Genomic DNA, 15,157 nt, shown 5'->3' with positions numbered 1-15,157 from the left:
TAACTCCCAATTTACATGTTTAAAAGATCAAGCTGGCTGGGTATCATTGACTCATGCCTGTAATTATCCTGGTTCAAAGCCAACCCAGGCAAAAAATGTCCATGCAACTCTTATCTCCACTTAACCAGCAAAAAGCCAGAAGTGAAGCTGTGGCTTAAGTGGTAGAGAGCCAACAGTGAGCAAAAAAGCTAAAAGACAGTGTTCAGCCCTATGAGCTCAAGCCCTAATGCACACATACACACACACACACATACACACACACACATCAAGCTGTGGGAAGAGTAAATAATATGCCAAGAGTAGTAGCAGAAGAAGAAGAATGGAGGGGCTTGGACTAGTTGAATGCAGGGAGTTGAATGAGCAATGCCACTTGAGTTTCAAAGATACACCCAGGCAGACATGAGAAGGACAACAAAGCATTCAGGGTGGTAGTTGGACATGATATCTTGACATGAAGAGAACAAACCAACATAGCTGGGGATCAAAACTTTCTGGAACACATAAGAAGCCCTATGGGCCTTGTCACTATGTATCTTCTCAGTGCCCCTATATGACTATGACTGGAGCCTTCCCAAGGACAGTGTCTGTGTTGATGGCTCTTTGTGCTCACATCATGAAGCCTGTGTCTTGAACAGCCAGTATTAGTTGAATGACGTGGAAGCCAAGGTGCCAGTCTTGTCAAGGCCGTGGCTGCCCTCGTAGGTACCCTAAGCAACAAGCTCCCTCACCAGGCTGGAATGTAGCTTAATGGTAGAGTGCTTCCCTAGCATGCATGAAGCCCTGGGTTCGACTCCCTAGTACCACATAAACAGAAGAAGCCGGAAGTGGTGCTGTGCTCAAGTGATAAAGTTGCAACCCTTGAGCAAAAGAAGCTCAAAGACAGAGCCCAGGCCCTGAGTTCAAGCCCTAAGACTGGCAAAAAAAAAAAAATCTCACCATGGAAAGGTTGCTAGTCATTCACTGACATAACCATTGGGAAGGTCTGGGTAGAAGGGTCAGCCTGCTCTGGAATCTAAGAAAATTTCTTTGTTTTTCATTGTAGATCATTCTTGCAATGCCAAGTTGGTAGAGAAAAGCTTTGAAACAGGTAAGAGAGGGGTCTAACCCGGCTTTACACAATGTTGGGGAGGTAATGGGCCCAAGAACCCTCACTGGAGAGGGAAAAGGGTCTGGGGAATGGATCTGAAGATGAAGCAGCTGGAGAGTTCTCAGCTACTCAAAGCTGACCAGGATCTTTCTTGAATCCCTCTCAGCATATCTAAATTTTTTTTCCACTCTAAGTTCTTGGAGGGTGGATCCCCAGTTTTCCTAGGCCAATGACTCAGTCTTAGGTTTAGGCCTCTGTATTTATTTCAGCAGTTCCTGTGTCAGGAGAGCCAAAGAAAACAGCTGGGTGTCCAGCTGTGAAATTTCTGATTCCCTTCAACAGCGCCCTGAACTAGCCAGACACTTCCCTCCATAGCTGTGGAGGGGCAAAATGAGAAGGGTTGCTTTCTTTCAAGGGAAAGAGCCAAATTCACACAGGTTTAGACAGATCCTTTCTCTCAAGAACCCTGGCCACTACCTCATTCCCATATGAGTGATCACTAGTTGTCAGCCACTAGTCTCACCCGGGGGCCTAGGCCTGAAGGACTATGACTGTCCTGAGCACCTACCATCCCCAGTAGGACTCAGAAATAAAATAAGGACCAAGTCCAATTAGCATTTTTGTTTTGAAACACAATACTGTTGACCCAAGAGGAAAACTCACAGAAGCCCAAAGAGAGATAGGTCCAGGAATGGAGGCTCACCCCCATCTGTCCCTCCCAGCTTTGGGGGAGCTATTGGTAGGTACATCATGGGGAGCTGTGTGGAGGTGCACACACATAACATAACGGCTCTTGGTTTTACAGATATGAACCTAAACTTTCAAAACCTGATAGTGATCGGGCTCCGCATCCTCCTCCTCAAAGTGGCGGGATACAACGTGTTCATGACGCTGCGGCTGTGGTCCAGCTGAGGTGAGAGGCCAGCAAAGGAGGGAAGAAGAAGGGTGGGCATTGGGTCTCAGGGTGAGGCTCCAACTTCCCTATAGGAATTTGCTTTTAAATCCTAACACTTGCCCACAGAACTCTTCTCTTCCTTTTTTTCCTTTTTTTTTTTTTTTTTTTGGTGCCAATATTGGGGTTTGAACTCAGGACCTTACACTTGCACTTGACTTTTTCACCCAAGGCAGGAGCTCTACCATTTGAGCCATACCGCCACTTCCAGCTTTTTACTTGTTAGTTGGAGATAAGAGTCTTATGGACTTTTCTGCCCTGGTTGGCTTTAAACTATGATCCTCAGGTCTCATTCTCCTGAGTAGCTAGGATTACAGGCATGAGTCACCGGTACCTAGCTCTGTTCTTCCTTATTAAAAATTCCTTTTGTTAACAATGGCAGAAACATTTGGAGGTTTTTGTGTTTTTTAATTGTAATACATTCATTTTGGCCTCCTTGATCGAGCCATGCCTCCCCTATGAAGTACAAAGAACAGTTAGTTATTGGCTTCATTTTATTTTATTTTGTACAAGCACTGGGGCTTGAACTCAGGGTACAGATGCTGTGTCTTAGCTTTTTCCCCTCAATGCTAGTGCTCTACCACTTGAATCACAGCTCCACTCCCAGCTTTTGGCTAGTAAATTGGAACAGAAGTCTCATAGGTTTTCCTTCCAGGGCTGGCTTCAAATCATGATCCTCAGGTCTCAGCCTCCTATCAATTTAGAAATAAAATGAAGCCCAGTAACCTTAAGGACCACACAGCTAATGTGTGAAAGATAAGAGAAACTTAGCCACCAACTCATGTATGCTACATACCTCCTGCTGTACCTCTTTCTCTGTGAGGCTAAAGGGGTCCCCAGTCCCTTTCCTTGTGTCTTCTCTCCCAAGCATAACCCTCTCCGCTCAATATAAGAAGACATTATGCTCATTAACGTGAATCTTGTCTTGAGCCTTCATGCCCATCCCCCACCTAGTACAGATCAAGTTCTACAGCTTCGAGAGAGCTATCTCCATCATGTCCCTAAAGTGCTGGCCCTCCTCCCTATCCAGCCTGACTTCTGCTCTTCCTCACCTCAGGTTGGCAAGATGATAAGAAGATCCTGAGCTCCCTCCTTCATCCCTCCTCTTCTACCCCATGGAGAAGAAGGCTCCCCTCATGTCTCTGGCCTCCACGGAATCCCACCTGAATTTGCAATGAAGCTTGCTGGATTGCTGCTAATGACTACTGCTTTCCTTCTGTTCCCTCATGGCGGCTGACATAGTCAAGTTCATGTTCACAGCAAATGGGGAGGCTGCGGCAGCGTCTCCTGGCTGTGGAGGACCTCCCTGCCCTCTCCAAAGACTGCTTCTGTGCTTCCATTGAATAATGGGACTTCCATAGCATCTCCAGGAACTAGCATTCCTAGAAAATGTTATGAGCATTGATGGATTTTATTCAATAGTGTTCATAAAAATACCTTTATTACTGTTTCTCAAGATGTGGGGAAAGATGATCTCATTGTCTAGGCCCTCCCTGCTCCGCTATGTATCCAAGCTATACTTTGGATCATTCTGCTGCCTTTGACTTCATTAAAAGTTACTTAGAGACCAGAAACTGTGCCTCTGTTTCACTGGTTTGGTTGGGGGCGTTTTCTGCATGCAGTTGATCACTAGAGAGAAACCAAGGCACCTGTTCATTATGCTTTCCAGAATGCCTAACTTAAGATGTTTTAAGACAATCCCTTCTTGGAATACTTTCTTAAAAATTTCCACTTAATAAGCTAATGGCCAGGAAAACCTTCATCACAAGTTTGGAGCCATGCCCTTCCATTTTCATGACCCACCCCTGGGCCACCACCTCGTAGAAATCATTATACATGGTGCTAGTGATCTGTAGTTGGAATCTGGCAGGCAGAGACCACATAGCAAGTGTTCCCAAAATGGCACTTACTGCCCATCCAGAAACATCTTCACCTCTCCTCTTGGGATTGACTTTCCACAGAAACAGTACATTTTTCTGCCCCAGGCCTAGGCCCTTGAGGATACCAGTCTAAAAACAGAGCTGGAGGGAGGCGAGTCCCCATCAGGATTTTACATTTCCACCATCTTGGACAAGAAAATGAAGAAAGGGAGATACACTCTCCTCTCAAGCAAAGACATCCTCACCTCAGAGACAAGAGGTGGAGTCCCTGGGACCCCACAAGCTCTCCCCTAAACCTCTAACTATTGTGCCCTTCCCTCTGGGACAGAGGTTCTGATGCGAACACATCTCAGCGATGACTCAGTCACCCACCCAATAATACCTGACCAAGGCCAAAACCAAGGCCCAAAACTTCCTAAGGCCTGGAGGGGCTTCTTCCCCCAAATGTCTCCATGTCTAGCACACCATACCAGCCAGACATGTTCAAAGCCAGCCAGCTTCAATTCAGGTGTGCTTCCTCTCACAGGGATGGAACTATCAGCTTTAAAATGTGACCTGGTGCCTGTGCCCTACCTCTGTGAGCTTCAGAAATACAATATCTGAAAAGTCAGGTAGGGCAGGTTCCAGTGGCTCATGCCTGTAATCCTAGCTACTCAGGAGACTGAGATCTGAAGACCACCGTTCAAAGCCAGCCAGGATAGGAAAGTCTATGAGACTCTTATCTCCAATTAACCACCAAGAAGCCAGAAGTGGAGCTATGGCTCAAGCGATAGAGCACTAGCTGAAAGCAAAAAAGCTAAAGGACAACACTAGGCCCTGAGATCAAGCCTTAAGACTGCAACAAAAATATAAATAATCACATAGGACAGGAGGCTCCCCGCAGCTCCCTGGGTCTCCTATAGAAGTAAGAGCCATGGGGCTGGGAAGGTAGCTCAGTGGTAGAGCACTTGCCTTGCATGCTCGAGGCCCTGGGTTCGATTCCTCAGCACCACATAAGCAAAAAGGAAAAAGCCAGAAGTGGCGCTGTGGCTCAAGTGGTAGAGTGCTAGCCTTGAGCTGAAGAGCTGAGGGACAGCACCCAGGCCCAGAGTTCATGGCCCCATGACTGGACCCAAAAAAAAAAAAAAAAGAAGTAAGAGCCAGCACCTTGCGGACTGTCCAATTCTATCTACACTACCTGACCCTCAGCCTCAATAACATTCCTCTGAGATTACTAAAGGGAACAGTGGCCCTCTAGAGTGGCAATCAAAGTGGGGTCACTCACAGGAGAAGCCAGGGATTGTCTTTCAAAGGTGGTATTTGCCACCAGGACTTCCAGGGCCTCTTTCCTAAAACCACCTCCTCTGACACAGTGCCAGAGTTCCTACCACTGGGAATTTCTTTTAATTAAAGCATTCTCTTCTCTGTATTAAATGAAAATGCCCCTGGGAGGGTTAGTAGAGCAAGCCTTTATCAACCGTTAAAAACTCAGGGCAAATTAGTTTGTCTTTTTTTTCCCCTAAAGCGGTAATTCACTTTGTTCTGTATAAAACAGATCCAGGCAAGGAAAGTGTGGGTGGCTGCGTGTGGGTGGGGGAGACCTGCTCTGGGAATCAGCTACACTGAGGCTGAGGCTAAAGGACCCCCCCACACTCCCCACCCAGGATTGGAGGCAGGTGCAGGAGCCTGGAAGTCAGTGAATGAGCCAAACAGACTCTGCCATGAAGCTTGGAGGAGGCTCAGGCTAAAATAAGCCTAAGGAAGCCTGTAGAGCCTTTCTAGCCCAGTGCCCAAGAGTGGCAGGACGCAGATGTCACTGTGACCCTATGGCCATCTGAAGACCTATGCAAGGAGAAATGTTTTCCTCCTTCCCTCAGGCCCAGCTCAAGGTCAGAGCAAAGTGAAAAGACCTGGGCAGGAGAAGTGAGTCAGCTCTTCCCCCTTTGAAGACAAGAGTTGCCCAAACCCAGTGTTCCTCCATCCTGAAAGTGCCCCCCCCACCACCACCCCCATGTCTCAGGCACTAAGTCTGTAGCCAGTGAGGACAGAGGTCTCAGGGAGAGAACAGGAGCAGGTAGAGTGAAGGTGAATGCTGGGGACACAGGCATCATTTGACCGTTCTGTGCTTGTGTCTGGCTCTGCATGTTAAAAGGAGTCAAAGTGACTTGAGAGGAGGTCCAGGAGAAAGTCTCCTGTGCTCATTAGATTAGCTCTTGGGCTAACCCCACCATGGCAGAGGTCCCAGCTGTAAGGAACTAGGCATTGTTTAGCCTGGAGGGAAGCACGTGAGGAAACCTGGAGGCGAGGCCTCTCATAACCCCAACCTAGGACTCTAGAGGACTGTCTGAAACACCCCTCAGAGACTTGCCGTCTGAGTTGGCAGCACTGTCTAGTCCAGAAATTAGGCAGGGTAGGCCACTACTTCAGGATCATCCACTTAGGGTCATCAGCTTTGACAGAGCAGCTATTACCCTCCATAGATGCCATCTGAGTCTTAAAGTGTTAGCTTTGTTGGTTCACCTTCACCATCCAGTTCTCCTGGGATCACATAAGCCCTAATACCATCAGACCTCAGGTAACACTCAGAAAGGAAGTCCCTCTGACTGTGAGCCTTGGGACAGGAAGTATGCCTCATCCATCAGTGTGTCCCCCCAGTAGCTCACACAGTTGTTGGCACATAACAGATGTCACCAAATGAACCACGTGGCACTAGAGAGGAAGCTGAGTTTGAAGGGTAGGGAGGTGGGAAATACAATCTCAGAGAAAGAAAAGTGGGGATTCATGCAGGAAGAGGCCAGGAAAGACATGGTTTCAGTTATGCTAAGTGCAAAAAGTAACTTGGCAAGAAAAATCCAAACCTGAATGGTGAACCCTTGACCAGGGAAGACCGAAGGCAGTCGCTTTTCTACCCAACAGAGCTGGAAGACAGTTGTTCTGGGTGTGTGAGCACTAGTCATATGTGATCACACCAATACCCAGAGCCAAAGGGTATTTTTCCTGGTCTACTTTAGTCTCTCCATGTGACCTATTCTAAACTTTGTCTCCAATATGCCTTCTTCATCAACAACATGTGAGAAGGAGGGGTTCTGAATGCCATGGGAGAACATGGGGAAACAAGCCATGAGGAAAGCCGGTGCTGACATTCTCACTAATAGATGTGCTGATTGCTGGGGTAGTCTGAGGACCACCAGCCCTACCTCTGTCTGTGTCTAGGCCACCTGGCCAGTAAGACAGGCTTCAGATCTCCCTTTACTCATACACACATGTGCTGAGGGTTTCCTCTGATAGTACACATCCAGCTGCATTAATAAGCAGGTCAGACATTGAAGTCAGTAGCCAGAAGTAGAACAGGAAGTGGAAAAAGTCTCCCACTTCCTTGCAGGTGTTTGAGCCTGGGGCAGTCCCCTCCCATTTCCCTGACGTCATGGTGGCTGACAGGGACAAATAGGGTACCCTTTGAAGCTCTCCCACAGAAGCCACATCCTCTGGAAAGAAGAGTTAAAAATACAGAGTTAGAGATAACATCACCCCAAGCCACGTGCCAAGAGGAGGCAGGCTGGGCCGTTACACCACCACCCAGCCACAGGTGCAAAAAAAAAAAAGGCCACCAAAACACATAGGAGGGGCTGTTGGTCCCCCTGCTAAGAAGCCTCCCTCACCCCACCTCTGTCGCCCCAAGAATAGATCTCATTAGACACTCAGTACCAGACAGACTTTCAAAGCATCCACCCAGCCCAGATTCCCTTGAGAAGGAGGGATGGGACCTGTATCTGCCCCCACCTCCTACTCACACAATTGGGACTGATATTCTCTCTCTCTCTCTCTCTCATACCAGAAGTCCCATACTTGCTTGCCACCATCATAAACTAAGACTTAACTGCTGGAGGATGTGGATGTCTAACTCTCAGTGGCCAGCCGACCAGGATTTTGCAGGAGAGGAGCCACAGGACATGAGACCTTGAAATGAATGAAAACCACCAAGCTTGGATGTCTTGCTCTATAGTAGTGTTACCACATGCCCACAGGGGGGCAGCAGTGCTCCACCAAAAGGATCTCCCTGATTCTAGGGAAGAAAAATCCCTAAAGCTTAGGAAAATCTCTTTTCCAATGAAAATAAAATGGCAGGTGAACTTCATTTCACAAGGTCCTGCTCTGTGCTCGTCAGTGTACTGGGATCCTGGCCTATGTGATCCTGTTTCCCCACAGAGAAGGATCTAGGGCCACGGTAACAGGCAGCAGGGGGCACTGCTTGCCCAGAAGAACATGAGACCCATCTCTTTAAAGCCAGAGAAGGCACTGTCTTGAAGCCACCAGGGAGCTTCAGGTCAGAATCAGGGAGCCTGGCCAGCCTCCTACTCTGGACAGGTTACTAACCTCCCACCGTGTCCCAGTGACACACTCTCCAGGTAGCTTAAGAACCAAGGCTTTTTCTCACATGGTATACCTGTCGTGTGCCAGGCTCTGGAGTCTCTTCACAAACTATTGACTCCATACAGATGAAATTCAAGAACAGGCTAAAGGAAGCTCAGTGGTAGGTACTGGGATGCCAGTCATCTCCAGAGTAGAATCATGAGGAAGGAGCAGGAGGAAGTGTTCCTTGTATATGGAAATAATCTCAATTTTTATTTAGGTGATAGGTACGTAGAATGTACACACAGAAAAGTGCATCAAATCATAAACCTCAGACTCGTGCATTTTAGTGGGCATAAATTATACCTCAATAAAACGACGTTTCTACTAAATGTCCACAGCGTTCCTGAGCTCAGGGAACAAACAGTCCAGGAAGGACCTGAGCCTTAGACATGTTAGAGGCTGTAACTCCATGGCTTTTGGTAATATATTTTTTGTGGCACGATGCGCAGGAAAACAAGCATTTATCTGTAAATCTTCACTGTTCTATCCTAGACTTCTCTCTTAGGGCTTTTAACTTTTGTCTCTTTTTTCATTGCTCATAGGGAGATAAAAAAAAAAAAAATACCTGCTCACCTACTCCTCAGTGTTGTTGAAAGGAATGAAGGAGATAATGGGTGTGAAAATGCTTAGTGAACTGAAATCCCAATGCAAATAAAAACTGGTGGCTCATCAGAATGTGCAGAAAGATGAACCAGGATTCCGAGTGCTAGTTTGGTTTGGCTTGGCTAAGCTGTGTTACTGTGCTCCATCCACCATGCTGAGATAAAAGTAGGGCTGCTGCTTAACACAGACAAGACCCAGGTGAACTTCGAGCTCTCCTAGCTTACTAGTTTATCCAGTTCTCAGAGAATGCCCATTTTCCCATCACTGGTCCTGCAGTTTCCTGGCAGATCTGTGGCCCAATTTCTGCAGAAGACAGAGCTGGGCCCCTCCAGCTCCCCAGGCCTCCTCAGCTGCTCCTGCGCACTCTTCCTGAGCAATCTCGTTTTTTACCTCTCCCCAACCTAGAAATCCCCTGTATTTATAGTCTTCACCCTTTGGAGCAAGATCACTGCAGCACCCTCCACAGGCAGGCTTCTGAGCAGCTGACCTTTCAGGACAGACTAACCAAAGTCCTTCCAGAGGGTTCTACCACCTCTTGAAGGAGTGCAGCTTATCTACCCTGAGAAGGTAGGCATGTTTCCATTCCAGACACAATGTAATCCCATTTTTCAAGTTCTCCTAAAATCCCAACTGAGAAGCAATGAAACTGGCCCAGGCCTCTCTTTCCCTGAACCATCCATACACTCACAAAAAAAAAAAAGGGGGGGAGCCAGGCACCAGTGGCTCACACCTGTGATCCTAAGGAGGCTGAGATCTGACGATCACTGTTCAAAGTCAGCCCTGACAAGAAAGTCTGTGACTTTTATCTCTGATTAACCAGCAAAAGCCAGACGTGAGTGGAGCTATGGCTCAAATGGTAGAAGCACCAGCCTTGAGTAAAAAAGCTAAGAAACCACTCTCAGGCCACGGCCTAATACTGTCCCACACAAAAGAAGGAATATATTACAGGGAGAGCTTATAAATATAAGACAAGGCTGACAGGACTTGAGTTTAAGTCAATGAAAGATGAAAAATTGTGGTTCAGATAATGGTAACTGGCCATGTATTCCTCTTTCTAGCAGACTAGGTTTGTGGTAAGAGACTTCTTTCCAATGAATGCTACAAAACACTATTGTCCAGTGTCCTCCCTTTTCCTGGTTGGCTCAAGTTATTAAGTTACTCCAATGATTTACCAAGGAACATGAGTGGGCAGCATCCTTATCTAGAATCCTGATTAACAATAACTACATCTGAACACCCCCAAACCAAATGTTCACTCCTTTGATCTTCCCAATGAGCTTAAGCAGTAGGCAGAGAATTTACAAATCAGGAAACAGGTGAAGTGGCTTACAGAGGGTCCCAGTGAAGCAGCCCCTCAGCCCCTGGCTTTCTGCTGAGTGCTGCAGATGTACACCAGGAGTCTGGGGTGGTAGATGCAGCCCCGCAGAAGAGGAACAAATGCACTGTTCCAAGGCCTGTCCACATCCACTTCTGGTATTCTACCTTAATGTTCCTTGCCCCTTTGGTGACTGTGTACACATACTTGAACCTTCTTTAGGATTAAATTAGAATGCACAAACCTGGCACCAGTGACTCATATCTGTAATCCTAGCTACTCAGGAGCCTGAGATCTGTGGATCATAGTTCAAAGCCACTTTCCATGTAGGAAAGTGTGTGAGACTTTTATTTCCAATTAGCTATCAAAAAGCTGGAAGTAGAGCTGTGGCTCAAGTGAGTGCTACTCTGATGTGGAAAATTAAAGGACAGTACATAGGCACTGAGTTCAAGACCCAGTATTGGCACGTATGTGTACATACACACACACACACACATACACACACACACACACACACATCCTATACACTGTTCAACAGATACTTCTTGGTGTTGGTGGTGTGTTGACGAAACACTTTTCTCATGTACAGTTCTAAGTCATATGGAAACAAGAGTTAATGTCTAGACACTCCTCATGGCTGGTTCCACAGCTATGATAGGCTGTCAGATCTTGGCATAAGTGTTATCTGTCAAGACTAGGTAGCTCCTGAGGCCTGAGGCCACTTACTACCACCACATACTATTTCACCTTCCATCCCCACTGATAATAAGATTGTTCCAGTTATGTGGTGATATCCCAATTGTGTGTCAAATTACATGCTAATTTGATTCCCTCCCCTAGAGCAATTTATGTCTGCACAGATCACCTCTGAATCCCTAGTACCTAACACATAGCACTCAAGTATTTAATGAAGTAGTGATGGTAGAACAGACTCCCACCAGATGTCTTTTATTAACACTCTGCTATTAGATTGGAGTAAAATGGTGATGGAAGTTGAAGCTGAGTGGCAGGCCTCTGGGAGTTCATTTTACTAGTCCCTTGATGTATGTGGATATCTATGAAAATCTCAAGAAAAAAAGATTTAAAAAGAAAAAAAAATGTCCACCTCTGGGGATTTAAAAAGTCTAAGAAAGCCTGAATTGCAGGTGGTAATGGAAGTTCCTGGGGCAATTACTTTCCTCTCAGAAAAAAAGCATGGCCACCATAGTATTTCAGCTAAATGCCAGTAAAAGTAGATGAGCAGCTGAAGGGGAAACAGCAAGGCAGCCAAGGTGCTCAGCATCTCTGATGACTGCTGACAGTACAGGTATATTTGTAAAACAGTTACATTCACAAGCTATTTTCCCTTACACTTTGTTAGTACAGCAGCATGAAGTCTTACTATCCCCCCCCCCGCTTATTGTTTTATTATTTATCTCATTAAACATTAATCAAAATGCCTTGAGTCAGACAGATCAAATCCTAACACTGGCAAAGGGAGTCTCTATTTCGTCATTTGGAAAATGAGAATCCAACTCTCATGGGACAGGACTTCATGGGATTATAGGTTTTGGGGTTTGGGTTTTGTTTTTTGTTTTTTTTGATTGGTCGTGGGGCCTGAAATCTGGGTCTGGGCGCTATCCCTCAGCTCTTTAGCTTAAGGCAAGTGCTCTACCACTTGAGTCATAGCACCACTTCCAGCTTTTTCTGCTGAGGAATCAAACCCAGGGTCTCATGCATGCAAGGCAAGCACTCTATTACCGAGCCACCTTCCCAGCCCAGGGATTATAGGTTTTATATAAACACAAGAGTGCACTTAAGGGCTGGGAAGGTAGCTCGGTAATAGAGTGCTTGCATGCATGAGGGTTCCATTCCTCAGCACCACATAAGCAGAAAATGCCGGAAGTGGCACTGTGTCTCAAGTGGTAGAGCGCTTGTCTTGAGCTGAAGAGCTGAGGGACAGTCCCCAGGCCCAGAGTTCAAGCCTCACAACCAACAAAAAAAAAAAAAGTGACTTAACTCCACATCAAACATACAGGCAATGTTCCATGTTAGTTCATTCACTCATGCAAGAGCTTTTTTTGCTTTTATAATACCATGCACTATCTAGCATAGAGCACAAATACCTAATTTTTTACTAAATTTTAGAGACAAAAGGTCCACAAAAGTTCCAAAGACAGATAAGGCGCAACACAGGCTTTAAATCAACACTTTAAAATATTACTGTACTTCCCACAGTACCAGGCTGCCTGAGATGCGAATGTATTCTTTTTAGTCTATTGAATGTAGTTTTGCAGAAGCTCAGACTTACCTCTAAGTTCTAGATAAATAAAATACTTCATGACTAGTTCATAAGGTTTGTCCCATTTTTTTCTTATTCCCTCACCTAATATATCTAAGAAAGTGCTCTCTCACAGGAGAAACTTTTTGTGCATGTGCATGTGTACTCACACACACAAGTATGAGGGCTTGAACTCAGGGCCTGGGCCTTGTCTTTGAGCTTTTTTGCTCAAGGCTAGCGTTCTATACCACTTTGAGTCATAGCACCATTTCTAATTTCCTCCTCAAATCTCAGTTTCCTGAGTTGGATTACAGGCTTGAGCCTCCATTTGCCCAACTACCTTAGCTTATTTTGCTCAAGGCTGGTACTCTGCCACCTGAGCCATACCTCCACTCCCAGCTTTGTGCTGGTTAATTGGAGATAAGAGTCTCATAGACTTTTCTGTCCAAACTGGCTTCCAACCACAATCCTCAGATCTTAGCTTCTTAAGTAGTTTAACTACCAGAATGAGCTACCAGCACATCTGAAAAACTCGTTTTTGAATCTATTTGTTTTTTCTTTTTAATTGTAGTTCTAAAGTCACAGAGCACTCAAATTTTAGCTGACTTCCAAAGCTCAGGCCTATAACCAACCAAGATAGTAACATAGCAGTCAAGCTGAGTTGCTATATAGCTCCCAGCTGCAGGTAACTGGTCATTACTGGTTTGTTGAGCTTCCAAAACTATGGAACAGGTCTCTATGACCTCCCAAGTATTTTCCAACCATCATCACAAAAGGATTTTGCAATTCAAGATGAAAGGATGTGATCAAAGAGGCCAAAGGTATAGGCTGCTAAGAGAAGCAAGCATACGAGATAGTTTCCATGTGATAGAGGGCAGGAAGTATGTAGGCAGGAGGTGCTAAAGGGCTGGGCTTCCCATCACTGCAAAGAATAGCAGGGAGCTGACGATGTGCAGTGGTTGTGGTAAATGGCTTCCGGCCCCACAAAAGAGCTCAGAAAATAAAATAAACCACCCCACAGAGATATTGAGCTGGAGGCCACAGGAAATGCTACATTATACCTTAATTTATACAGTAGTACTCAAAAACAACTCCTGTAACAGGCTTCAGCTAAAAAGTATATATAAATTTTAAAAATAAAAAAACCCAAGACTGTGAAGCTCCTTCAGGAAACAAAGGATAATTCATTTCTTTAAGCTTGAAGACTAACTCTACAGCTAATTCAGTGCATACAGAATTGAGAACCATACAGTAAGAGAAACCAAAATGAATTTTAAACCCAGAGTCCCAAAAAGCAGACTGCAGGATAACTACCTAATTGCAAATGGTAAAAATACCAAAGATGAGTTTCCCTTGGGTAAATCAGAATCTCTAACAATAGCTTATCTGAAATTTGTGTATTTAACACTTTCCACATTATTGTGAGAAATTTAAATCTGTATGTTAAAAGGCTTAATGATTATGTTTTTGATAGGTATTTTAGTCCATTTTCTTCAAATTCAGGTGATTTGAAATACTTGTCTAACCTAGACTATAAATATTCCAGAAGTCTCATAAAACCTGTTAAAAGTGTTCAATCATAATCTTGAGAATTTAATCCTAGGAGTGGTAAGTCATGGCCATGGACCCAGAGTCTAAGTGTATTGCTTTAGTTACCTTAGAACACAGCCATACATTTATTTAAGAGAAATCTTAGCTGGGTGCTGGTGGCTCAGGCCTATAATCCTAGCTACTCAGAAGAACAAGATCTGAAGATTGTGATTCAAAGACAGGTGCGGGTGGGAAAATCTATGAGACTTTTTTTTTGGGGGGGGGGGGGGGGTTCCAGCCGTGGGGCCTGAACTCTGGGCCTGGGCGCTGTCCCTCAGCTCTTCAGCTCAAGGCTAGCGCTCTACCACTTGAGCCACAACACCACTTCCGGCTTTTTTCTTTTTGCTTATGTGGTGCTGAGGAATCGAACCCAGGGCTTCATGCATGCAAGGCAAGCGCTCTACCACTGAGCCACCTTCCCAGCCCCTCTATGAGACTTTTATCTCCAATTAATCACCCAAAAAGCTGGAAGTAGAGCTGTGGCTCAAGTGGTAGAGCACTAGCCTTGAGCAAAAAGAGCTCAGGGACAATACCCAAGGATTACACCCAGACCCTGAGTTCAAACCCCAAGATCAGCACCCCCCAAAAAAAGTTGAAAAACACTGCTCCAGTTCAGTATTGCTACAGCTTCAGTGTGCACACAAATCACAGGGACTTTGTTAAAATGAAGACTTTGCTTTTTTTTTTTTTTTTGGGTCTGGTCGTGGGGCCTGAACTCTGGGCCTGGGCACTGTCCCTCAGCTCTTCAGCTCAAGGCTAGTACTCTACCACTTGAGCCACAGCGCCACTTCCGGCTTTTTTCTTTTTGCTTATGTGGTGCTGAGGAATCGAACCCAGGGCCTCAGGCATGCAAGGCAAGCGCTCTACCACTGAGCCACCTTAAAAAAAAAAAAGAAGAAGAAGACTTTGCTTATGTAGTGTGAGGGTGAGATCTGGGAGTCTCCTTTTCAAAAAAAAGGTTGTAAACCAATGAGTGTGTGTGTGTGTGTGTGTGTGTGTGTGTGTGTGTCTCCTTTTCAAAAAAAAAAAGGCTGTAAACCAATGAGTGTGTGTGTGTGTGTGTGTGTGAGAGAGAGAG

General features: G+C 45.6%; 1 gene segment (V, D, J or C); it reads left to right on the top strand.

Moving 5' to 3' along the window:
• LOC122113442 overlaps positions 1 to 3,613 on the top strand; it is a 547,786-nt gene extending 544,173 nt beyond the window's left edge. The window contains 3 exon segments of the C gene segment in view: positions 1,043 to 1,087; positions 1,893 to 2,000; positions 3,097 to 3,613. Of these exon segments, the coding sequence occupies positions 1,043 to 1,087; positions 1,893 to 1,999 (152 nt within the window).
• Positions 3,614 to 15,157: the final 11,544 nt, after the last annotated feature.

This window comes from Dipodomys spectabilis, unplaced genomic scaffold (assembly GCF_019054845.1).
Source record: "Dipodomys spectabilis isolate Male_0828 unplaced genomic scaffold, ASM1905484v1 ptg000097l, whole genome shotgun sequence".
NCBI lineage: Eukaryota > Metazoa > Chordata > Mammalia > Rodentia > Heteromyidae > Dipodomys > Dipodomys spectabilis.
This window is presented reverse-complemented; position numbering and strand designations above follow the sequence as displayed.